This window comes from Budorcas taxicolor, chromosome 18, assembly GCF_023091745.1.
Source record: "Budorcas taxicolor isolate Tak-1 chromosome 18, Takin1.1, whole genome shotgun sequence".
Taxonomy (NCBI): Eukaryota; Metazoa; Chordata; class Mammalia; order Artiodactyla; family Bovidae; genus Budorcas; species Budorcas taxicolor.
The window spans coordinates 26,881,779-26,895,635 of NC_068927.1; the positions used below are offsets into that span (position 1 = coordinate 26,881,779).

At 44.7% G+C, this 13,857-nt stretch overlaps 2 protein-coding genes across 2 annotated transcripts in view; both read left to right on the forward strand.

The window, feature by feature from the left end:
* The window catches only part of RSPRY1 (ring finger and SPRY domain containing 1), a 37,449-nt gene extending 35,692 nt beyond the window's left edge, over positions 1 to 1,757 (forward strand). The window contains exon 15 of the mRNA XM_052656248.1: positions 939 to 1,757. Within this exon, the coding sequence (XP_052512208.1) occupies positions 939 to 1,035 (97 nt within the window). The 3' untranslated portion in view covers positions 1,036 to 1,757. The remainder of the gene's footprint in view (positions 1 to 938) is intronic.
* A 2,948-nt stretch (positions 1,758 to 4,705) lies between these two features.
* Positions 4,706 to 11,205, forward strand: ARL2BP (ADP ribosylation factor like GTPase 2 binding protein). The gene is made up of 6 exons (XM_052655755.1): positions 4,706 to 5,004; positions 5,723 to 5,784; positions 7,663 to 7,769; positions 8,747 to 8,832; positions 9,061 to 9,157; positions 9,790 to 11,205. The coding sequence occupies exons 1-6, from the start codon at positions 4,967 to 4,969 to the stop codon at positions 9,889 to 9,891; spliced, it is 492 nt and encodes a 163-aa protein (XP_052511715.1). The 5' UTR covers positions 4,706 to 4,966; the 3' UTR covers positions 9,892 to 11,205.
* The last annotated feature ends 2,652 nt before the right edge of the window (positions 11,206 to 13,857 follow it).

A 13,857-nucleotide genomic window follows, 5' to 3' on the forward strand; every position in this document is an offset into this window, starting at 1 on the left:
ATCCTAAATTATCAGCAACTAGTACCCAGCAACATGACCAAGAGGGGTTTATTTCAGGAATGCAAGGTTAGTGCAACATAGGAAATCAGTGTAATTTCTCAAATGTATTTACTCAAATGTAATTTCTCAAATAGGCCAAGGGACAGTGGAGCAGAGAATTAATACTTTGTGCAAAAATGCTAAAAATTCAATATCCATCTCAAATGAATGACTACTACAAAACAGAAATGGATATAGAAAATAAAAGTATAAATTAAGGATGGATGGATACTTCCTTTACAATATAAAAAATATATATATCTCAAACACAAGCATCTTTTTAAGGGGGACACACTGGAAACCTTCCAAGAGATGCTAGGGACCAGACAAGGATGCCTGCTGTCAGCACATAACATCAAAGACCCAGTGTAGCCAAAAATAAATAAATTAAAAAAAAAAAACCAGGGTGAGAAAGAATATGTGTAAAATGCCACCTTTAGGGAAAAAAAAAATTTAATAGTTTTGTCCCAATATATGAAGAGTGACACAGTAATATAACAGAAGCCCAAAAGTAGAACTACTTATAAAGAAAAATATAGAGACATTATGTCAAATCTGGTGAAAGACAGACTGTTCAACAAATTATAATGGGACAGATAGCTAACTGTCTGGGGGGGAAAAAAAGCATTGTATTTCTACCTACAGATACACATCTCTATGCATAGGCTGTATATATCCAGACTTTCTGGAAGAATGCACACGAACTTTTAACTTATTCCTCAGAAGAGGAAGATTGAAGGTCAGAAGTGGAAGAGAGACTTACTGTTTATATATTTACTTAATGTTTCAGCCTTGTGTGATTATTACCCTTTCGGTTAACATGCTCCATTGAGTCAGCACATCATCAGTCTGACTTTTTGAAGAACTGACCTAACTGGTATCTATGTCTTTCTCCTCAGTGATCTGTGCATGGATTGTGCCTTGCAACTGGAGACTTGCCCATTGTGTCGGAAAGAAATAGTGACTAGAGTCAGACAGATTTCTCATATCTCATGACACACGTGAAGAGGCCTCATGGACTTATTTCTACTCAATTCCAGCCAATGTTGAAAAGAAAAAGAAAAAAATCTCTAATCAGTTGTATGCACATTGAAACTTATAGCCATGGCCAGATTTTATGCTAAAAAAATGATAGTTTATCAAAGACAAAATTCTCCTAGAATCTAACCCAACCTGCCAGCCCTGAAAAATTCCTTTTAAGGGCAAGGAAAGCTGAATGCCAGTAGCTAGGCCTGTGGTAATTCCATGAAAAGCTATAGGAGATAATGCCCTCTTGAGTGCTTGAAACCACACTGGATTTCTCCAGGTTGGGTTCATTTGATTGTGTAACACAGGATGTTTTGTCTCATATTCTAAAGTTTTTATTTTGGGCAAAAGTCATTATGGAGACGTAAATGATAGCATTTCTGGGTTAAGCATAACTTCCCATTGGTCAGAGAGCCACTGGTATCTTAAGCATGGATACTGCACTGCAAGACTTGAAGCCGTAAAACTAGAATCCCACAGGTCAGTACTACAAGCAACATGGAGGGCCTGAAAGAAGGTGCACAGACTGTAGACAAAACAAAACCCAATTTTTGATATTTCAGTGATCCCAAAGAACATTCTAGTTTGTTTTTTTTTTAACTGCAGAAAATTGGTGGTATTTTCACATTCATGATGTTTCTATCCAATTTCAGTACCCACATTTTGTGAGGAACAAATGTTTTAACAATGCAGGAGGAATTCTTAAATTAATTGCAATGTTAGACTGGAGAAAGTTTGGTATTTAGGGTATTTTTAAGGTACCATCAAATCAGGTCTTTTTGGTTTTTGTTTAAAATAATTTTTTAAAATCAGCATTGTTTTTGGAAGTAATATACTTTGAAACTGTTGAACTAATAGTCTCAAAAACTCTTAGAGGACAGTCTGAGAGCACGTATTCCTATAGTTTAAAATAAATACATGTTTTTGAATAGTAAATTCAGTCATGGATTGTTGACTATGTCTTCATCAAAAGTGTTATTCCCTCTCAGGGTCTCTGGTGAAGACCTTCAAGAGTTTGGTTTTTTCTCCCAGAAAATTGGAAGGTAGAATTGTAAATTCATAGAACTTATTTTATAATGGTGTACCTCAGCAGCTGCCTTTCAATTTATGCCAAGTCCTTACTGAGTTTATACTTGAATAGTAAATATGTCTTCTCAGTTTTTCAATGTCTTAAATTCAATGCACATTTTTTTCTTCCTTCCCCACCCTTTCTTGTTTGTAGTTCATTAAATCGTCCTATTACAGAGCTGATTTCCTTCCTGGCTGTACTTGTTGGGGTGCTGGATTTTTTCCATGTCTTTAGTCTTCCATAAATTCAAATATATATATAAATATATATATATATGTTCTCTTCTTTAGCTTGTGGTAAATACAGTTATTTGCATTGAATAAATAAAACATTTGTTGCCTTTTTTGACTTAAGATTTCACAACTTTCATTGGTGCCTGCTGATAAGGTTCCAGGATACTCAGGTTTATCCTTTCCAGGTTAGGATAGAATCAAGTATTAGAACTCAGAAGCAAGGTTAATCACTTACTCATCCAGCAAACCTTTATTGGACACCTAATATATCTCGGGCACTGCAACTATGTGGTATACAAAAACAGATCTGTTTGTGGAGCTGACGTCTGGTAGTGGGGAGAAGACTTTTTCCTTATTGTAATAACTTGTTGAGTGCTTTGAGAAAGAGCAAGGAGAACCTAATTTAGGTGAGGGGAAGGAGAGAAATCTCATTGAAGGAGTAACATTAATTAAAAAAAAGGAGGAAGTAGGACCTAGGGATATAGCCAGGCAGAGACTGAAAATATTGAGCCAGTTTCTGGTCTCAGGTGGTTGAGTGACTGGCAGCTTCCACTTCCTGTCTCTTGAAATATTCTTGGACCTAGCCACCATGGTGTGGGAAAACCCAAATATCCATGAGAAGACCTACATGGAGAGGAACTGAGACAGCCCCCTACCCCTCAGGTCCTCTGTTCAACATCCACAACTGAGCTGTTCTCAGCTAATACTAATTTGAGTAAGCTTCTTGGAAGAGGTTCTCTACCCCCATTCCAGCTACCCTCAACTGATGCCAAGTAGAACAGAAACAAACTGTCCCTACCAAGTCCTGTCCACGTTACAGATTACTGAGCAAAAAAAATTTTTTTTCTTTTTTTTGGCCAGAAATTTTTGGGTGGCTAGTAACAGCATTAGATAACCAGAATAGATGGAATCAAGTTTCCTTCTCTGCTCTGATGCTATGTATTAACTTGGTCTGGTTATTTACCAAACCTTTCTGAATGCCTGCCTTCTACTTGGTACTAAACAGAGATAGTACCTCTGAGAACTGATCTCACCCTAGATACAACTGTGTCATGGTAACGAGTTTAGTTCCACACCCCACTGATAGCTATTTTACCTTAATTTAAAGATATCTGTCCATTCAGGCTGGCCATCTGACCCACAGATCAAACATGAGGTGAGGTGAAGTGGCTCAGTCGTGTCCGACTCTTTGCGACCCCGTGGACTGTAACCTACCAGGCTTCTCTGTCCATGGGATTCTCCAGGCAAGAGTACTGGAGTGGATTGCCATTTCCTTCTCCAGGGGATCTTCCCGACCCAGGAATAGACCGGGGTCTCCCGCTTTGGAGGCAGACGCTTTAACCTCTGAGCCACCAGGGGAGCCCGATCAAACATGAACCATATCTAAAATGTACCACATATTTGGCCAAAAAATAAAATGTAACCGAAAAGACACAATGTCTAGTGATCCAATCAGAGAACAGGTCTAGGGTACCCTTTTGTAAAATTGGGCAGTTTCGGAGGGGGCTTATCCTGGAGCAAAGTCACCTGATTGCGTTGCTCAAAGTGGTTTTGTCAACGTTAATCTTGCCTAGTTACCCAAGAAACGAGTTACTGCCGAATAATTTTTTATGTGAATGTTCATGATGTAAATTACAAGACATCCAGTTCTTGCGGTGGGGCTAGCTTTGGTAGCTGTCTCGTGGTAGTTCCACGAGAGGGAGCAACTATCTCGAAAATCAAATGTCTGCACTATCTGGCTCAAAAGCTAAGGGACTGACTGTGGAAAGACTTCTTGATTTACAGTGCCGGCTCAGAGGTTAAAGCGTCTGGCTACAATGTGGGAGACCCAGGTTCGATCCCTGGGTCAGGAAGATCCCTGGAGAAGGAAATGGTAACCCACTCCAGTATTTTTGCCTGGAGAATACCATAGACGGAGGAGCCTGGCGGGCTACAGTCCACAGAGTCCGACACGACTGAGCAACTTCACTTCACTTCAAAAACTAATTTGAATAACTTAATCTTCTTAAATCTTGTAATTCATTCCCAAGTAGCAAGTGGGTAAATCGAGGCTCTCTCTGGCCTTCCATTCCTTGCTCTTCACATTGGGTACGTCTTGGCTTTAATCGCCCGAGAGCGTGAGTATACTTCAGTGAGCCCCTGACCTGCTGTATGCGGCCCAGTTTCCCCTGGCTATCCTCTATCCCTTTGCCTCACTTCCTCTCTCTCTCTTTGTCCCGCCCCTGGGTTTGGGTAACGCAGACCTGTGATTGGTTGCTAGGAGCCCCGAGGCGGCGGAAGGATCGCGGTGGCCATGGTGACGGGAGGCGGGGCGTGGTAACTGACGCCGGACCCAGCGGCGGTAGAGGCGAGTTTAGCTAGGCCTGGGAGGGCTGGGAGGCCCGGCTGGCGTGTGGCCGCAGCCGGGGACCCTGAGGCCGGGACGTCGCGCGCAGGCGCTACCCGGCTGGGCCGTGAGCCGGCCGTGGGCTCGGCGGCGAGGCCTCCCGGATGCCGGTTGGAGCTCTGCGGTGCAAAGCAGGGGCTGCGCCCGGGCCGCAGGCAAGGGTAGAAAGCCAACGGGTTCGCTCCCTGACGCGCGGTGGATGCGGCGGCGGCGATGGACACCCTAGAGGAAGAGAGCTTCGCGCTGTCCTTGTGAGTCACGCCGCCCGAGCCCAGGAGGCTGAAGGCCGGGGCTGCTGGCGCTTGGCCTAGGCCTCCGCCCTGCGAAACCAGTGCCCTCAGTGGGGGTGGGAAACAAACAAGACTCCCCCCCTACCCCACCCCACCCAAGTTCCCGCGGTGGACTCTGCCTCTGCGGCGACCGCGGGGTTTCAGGCGCGGAGGACAGGAGCGCAGCGTGGTGTCGTGCGATGATACACGCCTCTGTCACAATCCCCCGGTCTCCAGTCCTTAGTTGTCAGCAAAACCTGGTGGGTTTGAGCGGCCGAGGCTCGACCGCGGGTCAGAAGACCCTCCACCGCCACCACACCACCACCCCCCCCCCCCACCCCCAGGGACTCTAATTTGCCCCTCCCTACCCCGGCCTGTGTGTTGACCGCACCAGGTTTACGCCCGCCCACGAGTAGATTGGTGTGGGGTGATAGTGAAGATGCGGTGAGTAGAACCCACAGGAAATAAATGTGAGGAGCCTTAAGAGGTCTGATGTGAGCCTTGACACCTTTTATTTGTCCCTCTGTGACTCCTTGTGTCCCATCAGTTTTGTGAAAGTAGATCCACTACATTAAACTTTGATGTCACGGGTGTGTAAAGTGTGTTTTCTAGAATTCATTTGAAAAGGGCCATAGTACATTTGCGGGGAGGGGGCCAGGAATTAAGCTGAAACAGTACCTAATCCAGGTCTGTTTTTCAGCTCTTCCGCCTCTGATGCAGAATTTGATGCTGTGGTTGGATATTTAGAGGACATTATCATGGGTAAGCTTCCCTACTCCGGCTCTTTAGTTTTTAGACTCTTGCTTTTAACAACATTGAAATCCACTTGTAGAGTTAATTTTTAAAAAGAGAAAACATCATGCTGCATATAATGTTTAATGTGGCACACTGAAATACGAAGTAAGCCGTCCTGTGGTTTGCCTTAAAGTCATATAGCCCCTACTCCTGAAGATAATTGATTACCATAGATTCAGTCCCCAGAAGGGACTCATTCAGGTAACACGGCACCTTGGAGTTATGGGGCTCATGGCAAAACTTCAGCAAATATTAACTACTTTATTTCAGAGAGTAAGAGCGGTTTTTAGTCTTGAGTCTTAATATTTTTGTGACGCAGAGCAGTGTAATAGCATAACCATAGCACACGTGTCCATGAGGAACAAGGTGTCATGCTTCAGCTGGTTCCGTATTTTCCTAGGTCCTGAGTTCCTATTTGTGGATTCATTTGGGCTTCCCTGGTGGCTCAGCTGGTAAAGAATCTGCCTGCAATGCGGGAGACCTGGGTTCGATCCCTGGATTGGGAAGATCCCCTGGAGAAGGGAAAGGCTACCCACTCCAGTATTGTGCCGTGGAGAATTCCATGGACTATATAGTCCATGAGCTCTCAAAGTATCGGACACAACTGAGCAACTTTCACTTTGGCATCCATAGGTCCTGCTAAGTAATAAGTGGTAACAGGCATCTCTCATTTAAGACCAATGTGTGGGAAAGAAAAACTTGAAAAAATCTCTCGTATGGGTGACTTTAAGTTTGCTGAGAATAAGGAAAAGAACACTGTTGTTTAGTGTTATTAGCTGTATTTCTTAGTCTTGTTTAGTGAAAATCACTTGACCCAGTTTTGTACCTTTGGGTCCTATAAAGGTTCATGACCTTAACTCCTAAATACAGATGAAGATACAACATTAAGGTCCTATGTCAATCAGAAGATTCCTGGGGAATGCTGAGGAATACCTGGAGTTCTTTTGGCCTCTACAAGAACCTTGTGTGCAGTGAGGGAAATGAGCTTTCTGTAATCCCAGGGCATTTATTCCTACGTCTAGGCCATTTGTGAAGCATTCCTTTAGTTTCTGGAAAAGATATTCTATTTGGTTGTTGAAATTCCCTAAACCCTAATAAGTGTTTGCTATGAATCAGTCGCTATACGTGAATCCTCATCTAAATGCCACCTAGCAATCTTTTATGATAGGTACTTTGAAGTTGAAGAAACTGGGACTCAGAGAAATTAACCTGCCCAAGGTTACCCAGTGTTAGTGGTTGAGGTGGGATTTAAACTCCGGTAGTCTAGCCTCTCAGAGAAGGCAATGGCACCCCACTCCAGCACTCTTGCCTGGAAAATCCTATGAATGAAGGAGCCTGGTAGGCTGCAGTCCATGGGGTCGCTAAGAGTCAGATATGACTGAGCGACTTCCCTTTCACTTTTCACTTTCATGCATTGGAGAAGGAAATGGCAACCCACTCCAGTGTTCTTGCCTGGAGAATCCCAGAGACGGGGGAGCCTGGTGGGCTGCCGTCTATGGGGTCGCACAGAGTCGGACACGACTGAAGTGACTTAGCAGTAGCAGCAGCAGTCTAGCCTCTATCAGAGCCCAGCCATCTAATCACTACACTGTTTCTACCACTGCAGCTGAATTTAAGAGAACCGTTTGTGGAGTTCCCAAGCCACCCCACCCTGAATGGCTGTGTTTAAACTGGGTAGAGGGTGGTGGCGGTGGTTTCACACAGTGTGAAGCCTCTTAATGCCATCGAACTTTACCCTTAACACCGTTAGCTTTCCCTCTCCTAAAGGCTGGCCATTTAGAAAGCAGTTCTGCTGCCATTTAATTCCCACGTGTTAAAAAGAATATGTTTCCTCTTGCGATTCAGATGATGAGTTCCAGTTATTACAGAGGAATTTCATGGACAAGTACTACCAGGAATTTGAAGACACGGAAGAGAATAAGCTCACCTACACGCCTATTTTTAATGAATATGTAAGTGGGTTCCTATTTCTCTTACTGGAGATTAGGATTTCTTTGAAATATGAATTTAGGATTTCTTTAAAAGATGAATTTAGGATCAAATAATGTTGAAATCTGCTCAGCTTTTAGAATCTGCCACCAGCACCCTGCTAGGAAGTCTAATTAGAATTGGGTTTAGTCTTCATCACCTATTATTTTCCTTTGCATAGTTCTTGGGGCTGTTTTCCAAATAGTTAATGATCTCATCTGTTTTAAAAACATGGTTGACTTTATCATAATCCTGCTTTCAGTTACAGTATATGGGCTCCCCATACCTTGCACTTACATACTTTTGACCTTTCAGCTTTCACACACTATTTTTTCTTACTGCATAATTCAATCAAGTATGCATGACTGTTAGATAAAAGTGAAAACCAAGACTCAGATCACTAACTAGTTGGTGGCAAAACCAAACTAGAACCCAGGAACCTTGGCTCTGGACCCTTGGGTCTTTGCATATGCCAAGGCCCTGTGCAGCCTCCTGTTAGGCTCTCATCTGTCTGAGAAGTTTGAGCCTCCAGGACTTAATTCCTTGAATGCAAAAGTATGGCAGAGTTGGTGAAAGTTTCTTAAGCCAAGCCTCCACTTTTAACAGATCTCTGATTGCCTTTCACTGTATGCTTTTTCATCTGTTTCTTTCCGCAGATTCTATCTACCCAGGCAGAAAAGCCCCCACTTACTTCACTCTTCATTTGGTGCCGTGGGGGGTGGGAGCCCTTCTGCTTTCTAACCCTACCCACCTGGGAGCATTCCTCTTGTTGCAGTGTAATTACCTGCGTATACCTCTCCCCTGGAGGGCGGAGGGCAGGGGTGGGATGAGCTCACTGAAGAGAGGAGCTGGGTTTGGGTTCTCTCTGGTGCCCCCAGCGCTCAGCAGGGAGCCAGGCACACAGAAATGTTTGCAAAGGGCTGGAGAACAGGCTATCTGAAAAGAAGTTTTACTGTTACAGATTTCTTTGGTAGAAAAGTATATTGAAGAACAGCTGTTGGAGCGGATTCCTGGATTTAACATGGCGGCTTTTACTACAACTTTACAGTGAGTTGAACTTGACTTTTTTTAACCTCTTGGTACCTTGCTCCTCCTCAACTCTGAAAATTCATAGACCCTCTTCCCTTTTTTCCCCCCTAGTGCTTGAACATCAAGCTTCAGAGCACTTGGTGGTTAGGTCCTGGGTGGGAGGCCCTCCATACCTTTGAAGGAAATCTCAAGGAGATGGTCTGTGTCGTCAATTGTTCATGAAGCAACCACCCTTTTTCTTCGCAGGCACCATAAAGATGAAGTGGCTGGTGACATTTTTGACATGCTGCTCACATTTACGGATTTTCTGGCTTTTAAAGAAATGTTTCTGGACTACCGAGCAGTAAGTCCTTCTTGTCTGGTATGCCATAGTGAACTGCTTAGAAAATTCCAAGTGGACCTGTCAGGCACAAACCGCCCTCTGTGCTCCCTGCTGTAACACTGGCCGGTGTCAGCCGGACAGCGAGCAGCATGCCAGCCAAGCAGCTGCTCTGGCTGGGGCCTGGGGCGCTTATGAAGAATTACACTCTCACAGTTTTGGTGAAACCAAAGGTCCCAGGCACCTTACAGGGTCCCTGTATAATCAAAAGGACAAAGCCAAAAAACAAGTCTTGATTGCCTTGCCTTTCTTGTAACACAGGATTTTAATGGGAGAAGGAAATATTTTTCATTGAAGAGAGGTGTTTTTTGTTTGTTTTGGCCTTGCTGCTTGGCACAAGGTTCTCCCACCCAGGGATCAAACTCATGCTACCTGCAGTGGGGTCTTAACCACTGGACCTCCAGGGTCCAGTGTACCCTGAGACGTACATTTTTTGAGTGACCAGTGCTGAACAAAAGTGCAAAATCACATCCTCCCTCTTCCTGTGTGCTCCCTGGTGGCCCAGCCTCCCACCCTAAACATCTCCCTCCCCAGTCAGAGCTAGAAAGGACTTTCTTCTGTCCCTTGCCTCTTAAAGCTGTGGTATTCTCTTGTAGGAAAAAGAAGGCCGGGGACTGGACTTGAGCAGTGGTTTAGTGGTGACTTCACTGTGCAAATCATCTTCTGTGCCAGCCTCCCAGAACAATCTGCGGCCCTAGGTCCCACCTTCAGGCTCTGGACTCTTCCTGGACATCACCTGCTCAATAGACCGGGAGAGGCTTTGGCTAATGATGTCAGAAGAATACATCTTGGAAAGACTGACTGTTCTGCAACTCTTCATTGATGTTAAGTATTGATGGGTCAGAAGATAATTACCTGACCTTCCTGGGACAAGACATTCTTGTTTTTGGTAACCCTAGTACTCCTCCCTGAGTAGACCCCTCTCTCAGGCTTTGGAGTCTGGCTCCTGCAGCAAACCCAAGTCCAGCATTCTACCTGGGATGCCCATCCCCAGCATTCATGTCAGGGTGTCCGTGTTGGGAAAATTCACCATCAGCTCTCTTGGCCCAGCAGGCCTTACATGTCCCAGGAGGCTTTTCGTGCATTCACAGCTCTTTATATGGATCACAGTTTGAGTCCTACAGCCTCAGTGGGGGTTTTGACTGGGAGGATTTATCTAGGGGTTAACTGCAGCTAGCTGCCCATCTCAGGATTTCTGAAAATCCTACCATCACAGCTAGAAGGAATCAACTTACAGAGATTTCCTTTACCTAAAAGCTACATGGGAAGATCAGTTCCTAGTCTTACGTGGGCAGTCTTTGCATCACCGTCTTCTACAGGTCCAGATGTAGTCCCATTGTTTCCATAACCCGCGTATACGTGTTTTTGAAAAAATATTTTTATAGATGAATACTCAGGCTAACCTAGTGGATACAATCTTGGAACTTCCATGATTACCCACTTCAAGATCAAAGTATTATATGCTGTGTGCTTTTTAGCTGTTAGTGCTATGAAAGCTAAAATGCTTTCTACCTTGGTGGTCCATTTTACTGGATGCCAGTGAATGTATGCTGGAAGTAGTCTAAAATATATCCTTTTCTTAGAGCATGTTCGTGTTTGTGCAGGTTTGCTTAAGACCCTTTCTGTGTAAATCAGCTCCTTAGGTTTGGGGTAGGGGCTCTGCACTTCCTTCTTGGCTGTCAAAATAATCCTACCAAGATAGTGTTCCATGGTCTAGCTTAGCACGAGTAGGAGATAGCAAACAGCTTTACTGGTCATACTGCTTAGATTCAGTACATTGTCTTCTTACAGTATTGGAGAGCACATTACTGGCCGGCCGGAAAACATGAGTGAAAGAAGAAATGTAGTGGTTCAATACCCCATGTGTACTTAGTTTTTTGTTTTTATTTTTAAAGTAAAAATAGGAATCTCTACTAACTTTTCAGTTGACTCTTTTCGTTTTAAAGGATGAGCTACAGGCTGTGTGTTTTTTTGTACCGACATGGCACTTATTAAATACTTTTGTACCATGAGTAGGATTTGAGGTGTTTTGCGTAAACCATCTTTCTAAATGAGCCAATCCCTTGTGTACTACTGCTGCTGCCATCAGGTTATCAGAGCTTTGGTCTTTCAAGCCAAAGGCTTCCTTAAACACTGACTGTCCTGGCCTTGCTTACCCCTTCTTGCTCTTTTTATAAATGGGACTGCCCGTCACAGGCTGGGTATGTTGGAAGCACTCGAGGAAGACCCCACTGATCAGTCTGGGTGAGAAAAAGCAAGTGGACAAATGCAAAGATGAAATTATGAAACGTGAACAAGAAAGGCAGATGGGTTTTTTTTTCATCCTTTTCCACTCAGGAAAAAAGCAGGCAAGCCTGCTGTAGCTTCCCATTAGGAAATAGGCTTTCTGATTAAAAAAAAAAACAACTTACTAGAACTCTCTGTCCACTCAGGAACTTATATCATCATATGCCACCTTTAGAGGGGCTTAGGTGTCTCTTCTCTTCCAAGGAGACGGTTGTTCTGTGGAAGAAAAGCTATGACTAACCTAGACAGCGTTATTAAAAAGCTAGAGACATTATTTTGCTGACAGAGGTCCATATACTCAAAGCTATGGTTCTGCTAGTAGTCATGTATGGATGTGAGTGCTGGACCATAAAGAAGGCTGAGCACCAAAGAATCGATGCTTTTGATCTATGGTGTTAGAGGAGACTCTTTAGAGTCCTTTGGACAGCAAGGAGATCAAACCAGTCAATCCTGAAGGAAATCAACCCTGAATATTCATTGAAAAGACTGATGCTGAAGCTCCAATACTTTAGCCACCTGATGCGAAGAGACTCATTGGAAAAGACCCTGGGGCTGGGAAAGATTGAGGGCAGGAGGAGAAGGGGACAACAAAGGATGAGATGGTTGGATGGCATCACTGATTCAGTGGGCATGAGTGTGAGCAAACTCTGGGACATAGTGAAGGACAGGGAAGCCTGGCATGCTGCAGTCTGTGGGGTCACAGATTTGGACACAGCTGAGCAACTGCAACAGGAATGGCCAGCGTGAGAAAGTGCAGTGTTTGGCCCCAGCTTCGGGGGACACTTGCCTCTTCCTATAGCTTAGGCCTCAGCCCTGGGCAGCACTGTTCACCCACACAGCAGGCGCTGAGGACTTGGGGGGCATCAGCCTGAACCACAAGGTAATTGTTTGACAAAGCATGTTAACATCTCTGCCCAAAGAAGCTGTTTCAGGATGTCAGAAGCCTAGCTGAGGATTTTGTTTTCTCTTAAGCCTCAAAAGAAAATAAGTTGGTCCTCCTTAAAAATGCTCTTCTTATGGCTTGATCCTGCAATGACTATAATTTATTATTCAAACTCTGAGGCACTGGAGAGTAAAAAGGGATGCAGTTAATTGTCATCCCAGGACAACAGGCCCAAACTAGGCCTATACTGGGCCAGCTGGGACATGGGCATCTGACTTAACCTACCCTCTCCTTTGCCCCTCTCCCCCAGAGAGGAGCTCATCCACAACTGTTTGACTCTAATTACACTTTCATTGTTCCCAATTTTTTAAGGTGGGACCAAGGGGTGCCCAGAAATGCCTGTGGCTTGTTATTCAGAGCATGTTGTGCTGTAGTAGGAAAATAAGCTCAGGGGGACCCACCTCTCTCTGCTGCTCCCCCTTCTTTCTGCTGTCAGCTCCACACACTAAGCACCTGGATTATCTGATCTCTGAACTTCACAAGCTATCAAGGTAGGCCTATCAACCAATTGTTTGAATCCTCGGATGTAAAACCCACAAATACAGAAGGCCAACTGTACTGACTTAGACTGCGGCTTCCTGGTGTTTATAAGCATCTCTAACTATGATTCCCCAACATATTTTCCAAATAAGTTCTTCGGTCTTTATTTTTGTAAAAAACAAAAACAAAGTTACCACCATGCACAAGGCAACTCACCAGCAAGGCCTTACTTTCCCTCCCATCCCAGGTGCCTAATTAACAGCGTCAGGGAGGCAGTCAGCATTGATGTTAGTTTCCCCAAAGGGAAAATGACAAAACAAGGGCTTGGGAAAGGGAGGGAAGCCTGGATTAGGTTTTCATCATTGAGAGTCTCTTAAAACTGATTTGTTTTAAATAACTGGTACGTTCGAAAGGCAGGAAAGGAAAACCATGCTGTCAGAATCATAACCCTTTCTACATGTTTCCCTACAAGTGACATATTGGCTTGGGGGAGGGTCAAACTAGAGTTAATGTTTTCAGGAATCAGAATGGTTTCATGAGTTTGCTCAGCTTTCCCAGAACAAAAACAAGGATAAATACTTGCTGCTTGTTAGGCTTATTCTATGGGGCTGCGGCACTGTTAGTGTATTTAGTGCTGGCGAGAAGGCTAGGTCTCAGCTTTGAACACGAAGTCCTAAGGACAAAGCAAGAGAGTCCCATATCCCCCATCACCTTCTGAATATGGAGGGCGGAGAGGACTGTCTTGGCTGTTGGCCTCTCTCCAGGCCACATGCCTGCCAGAGGAAGGGTCCTGATTCCTTGGGAGTGTCGGGTAAGCCCGAGGAGCCTGATGAGCAGAGATGAGCATGCGTAGTCCCTTCCAGGCTGACTCTGTACGGGGCGCAGACTTCAGGCTTCCGGAGCCACCCGCACTGGGAGCAGGCTGTAGCCTTCAGCCCCACAGTGGCCCATGGCA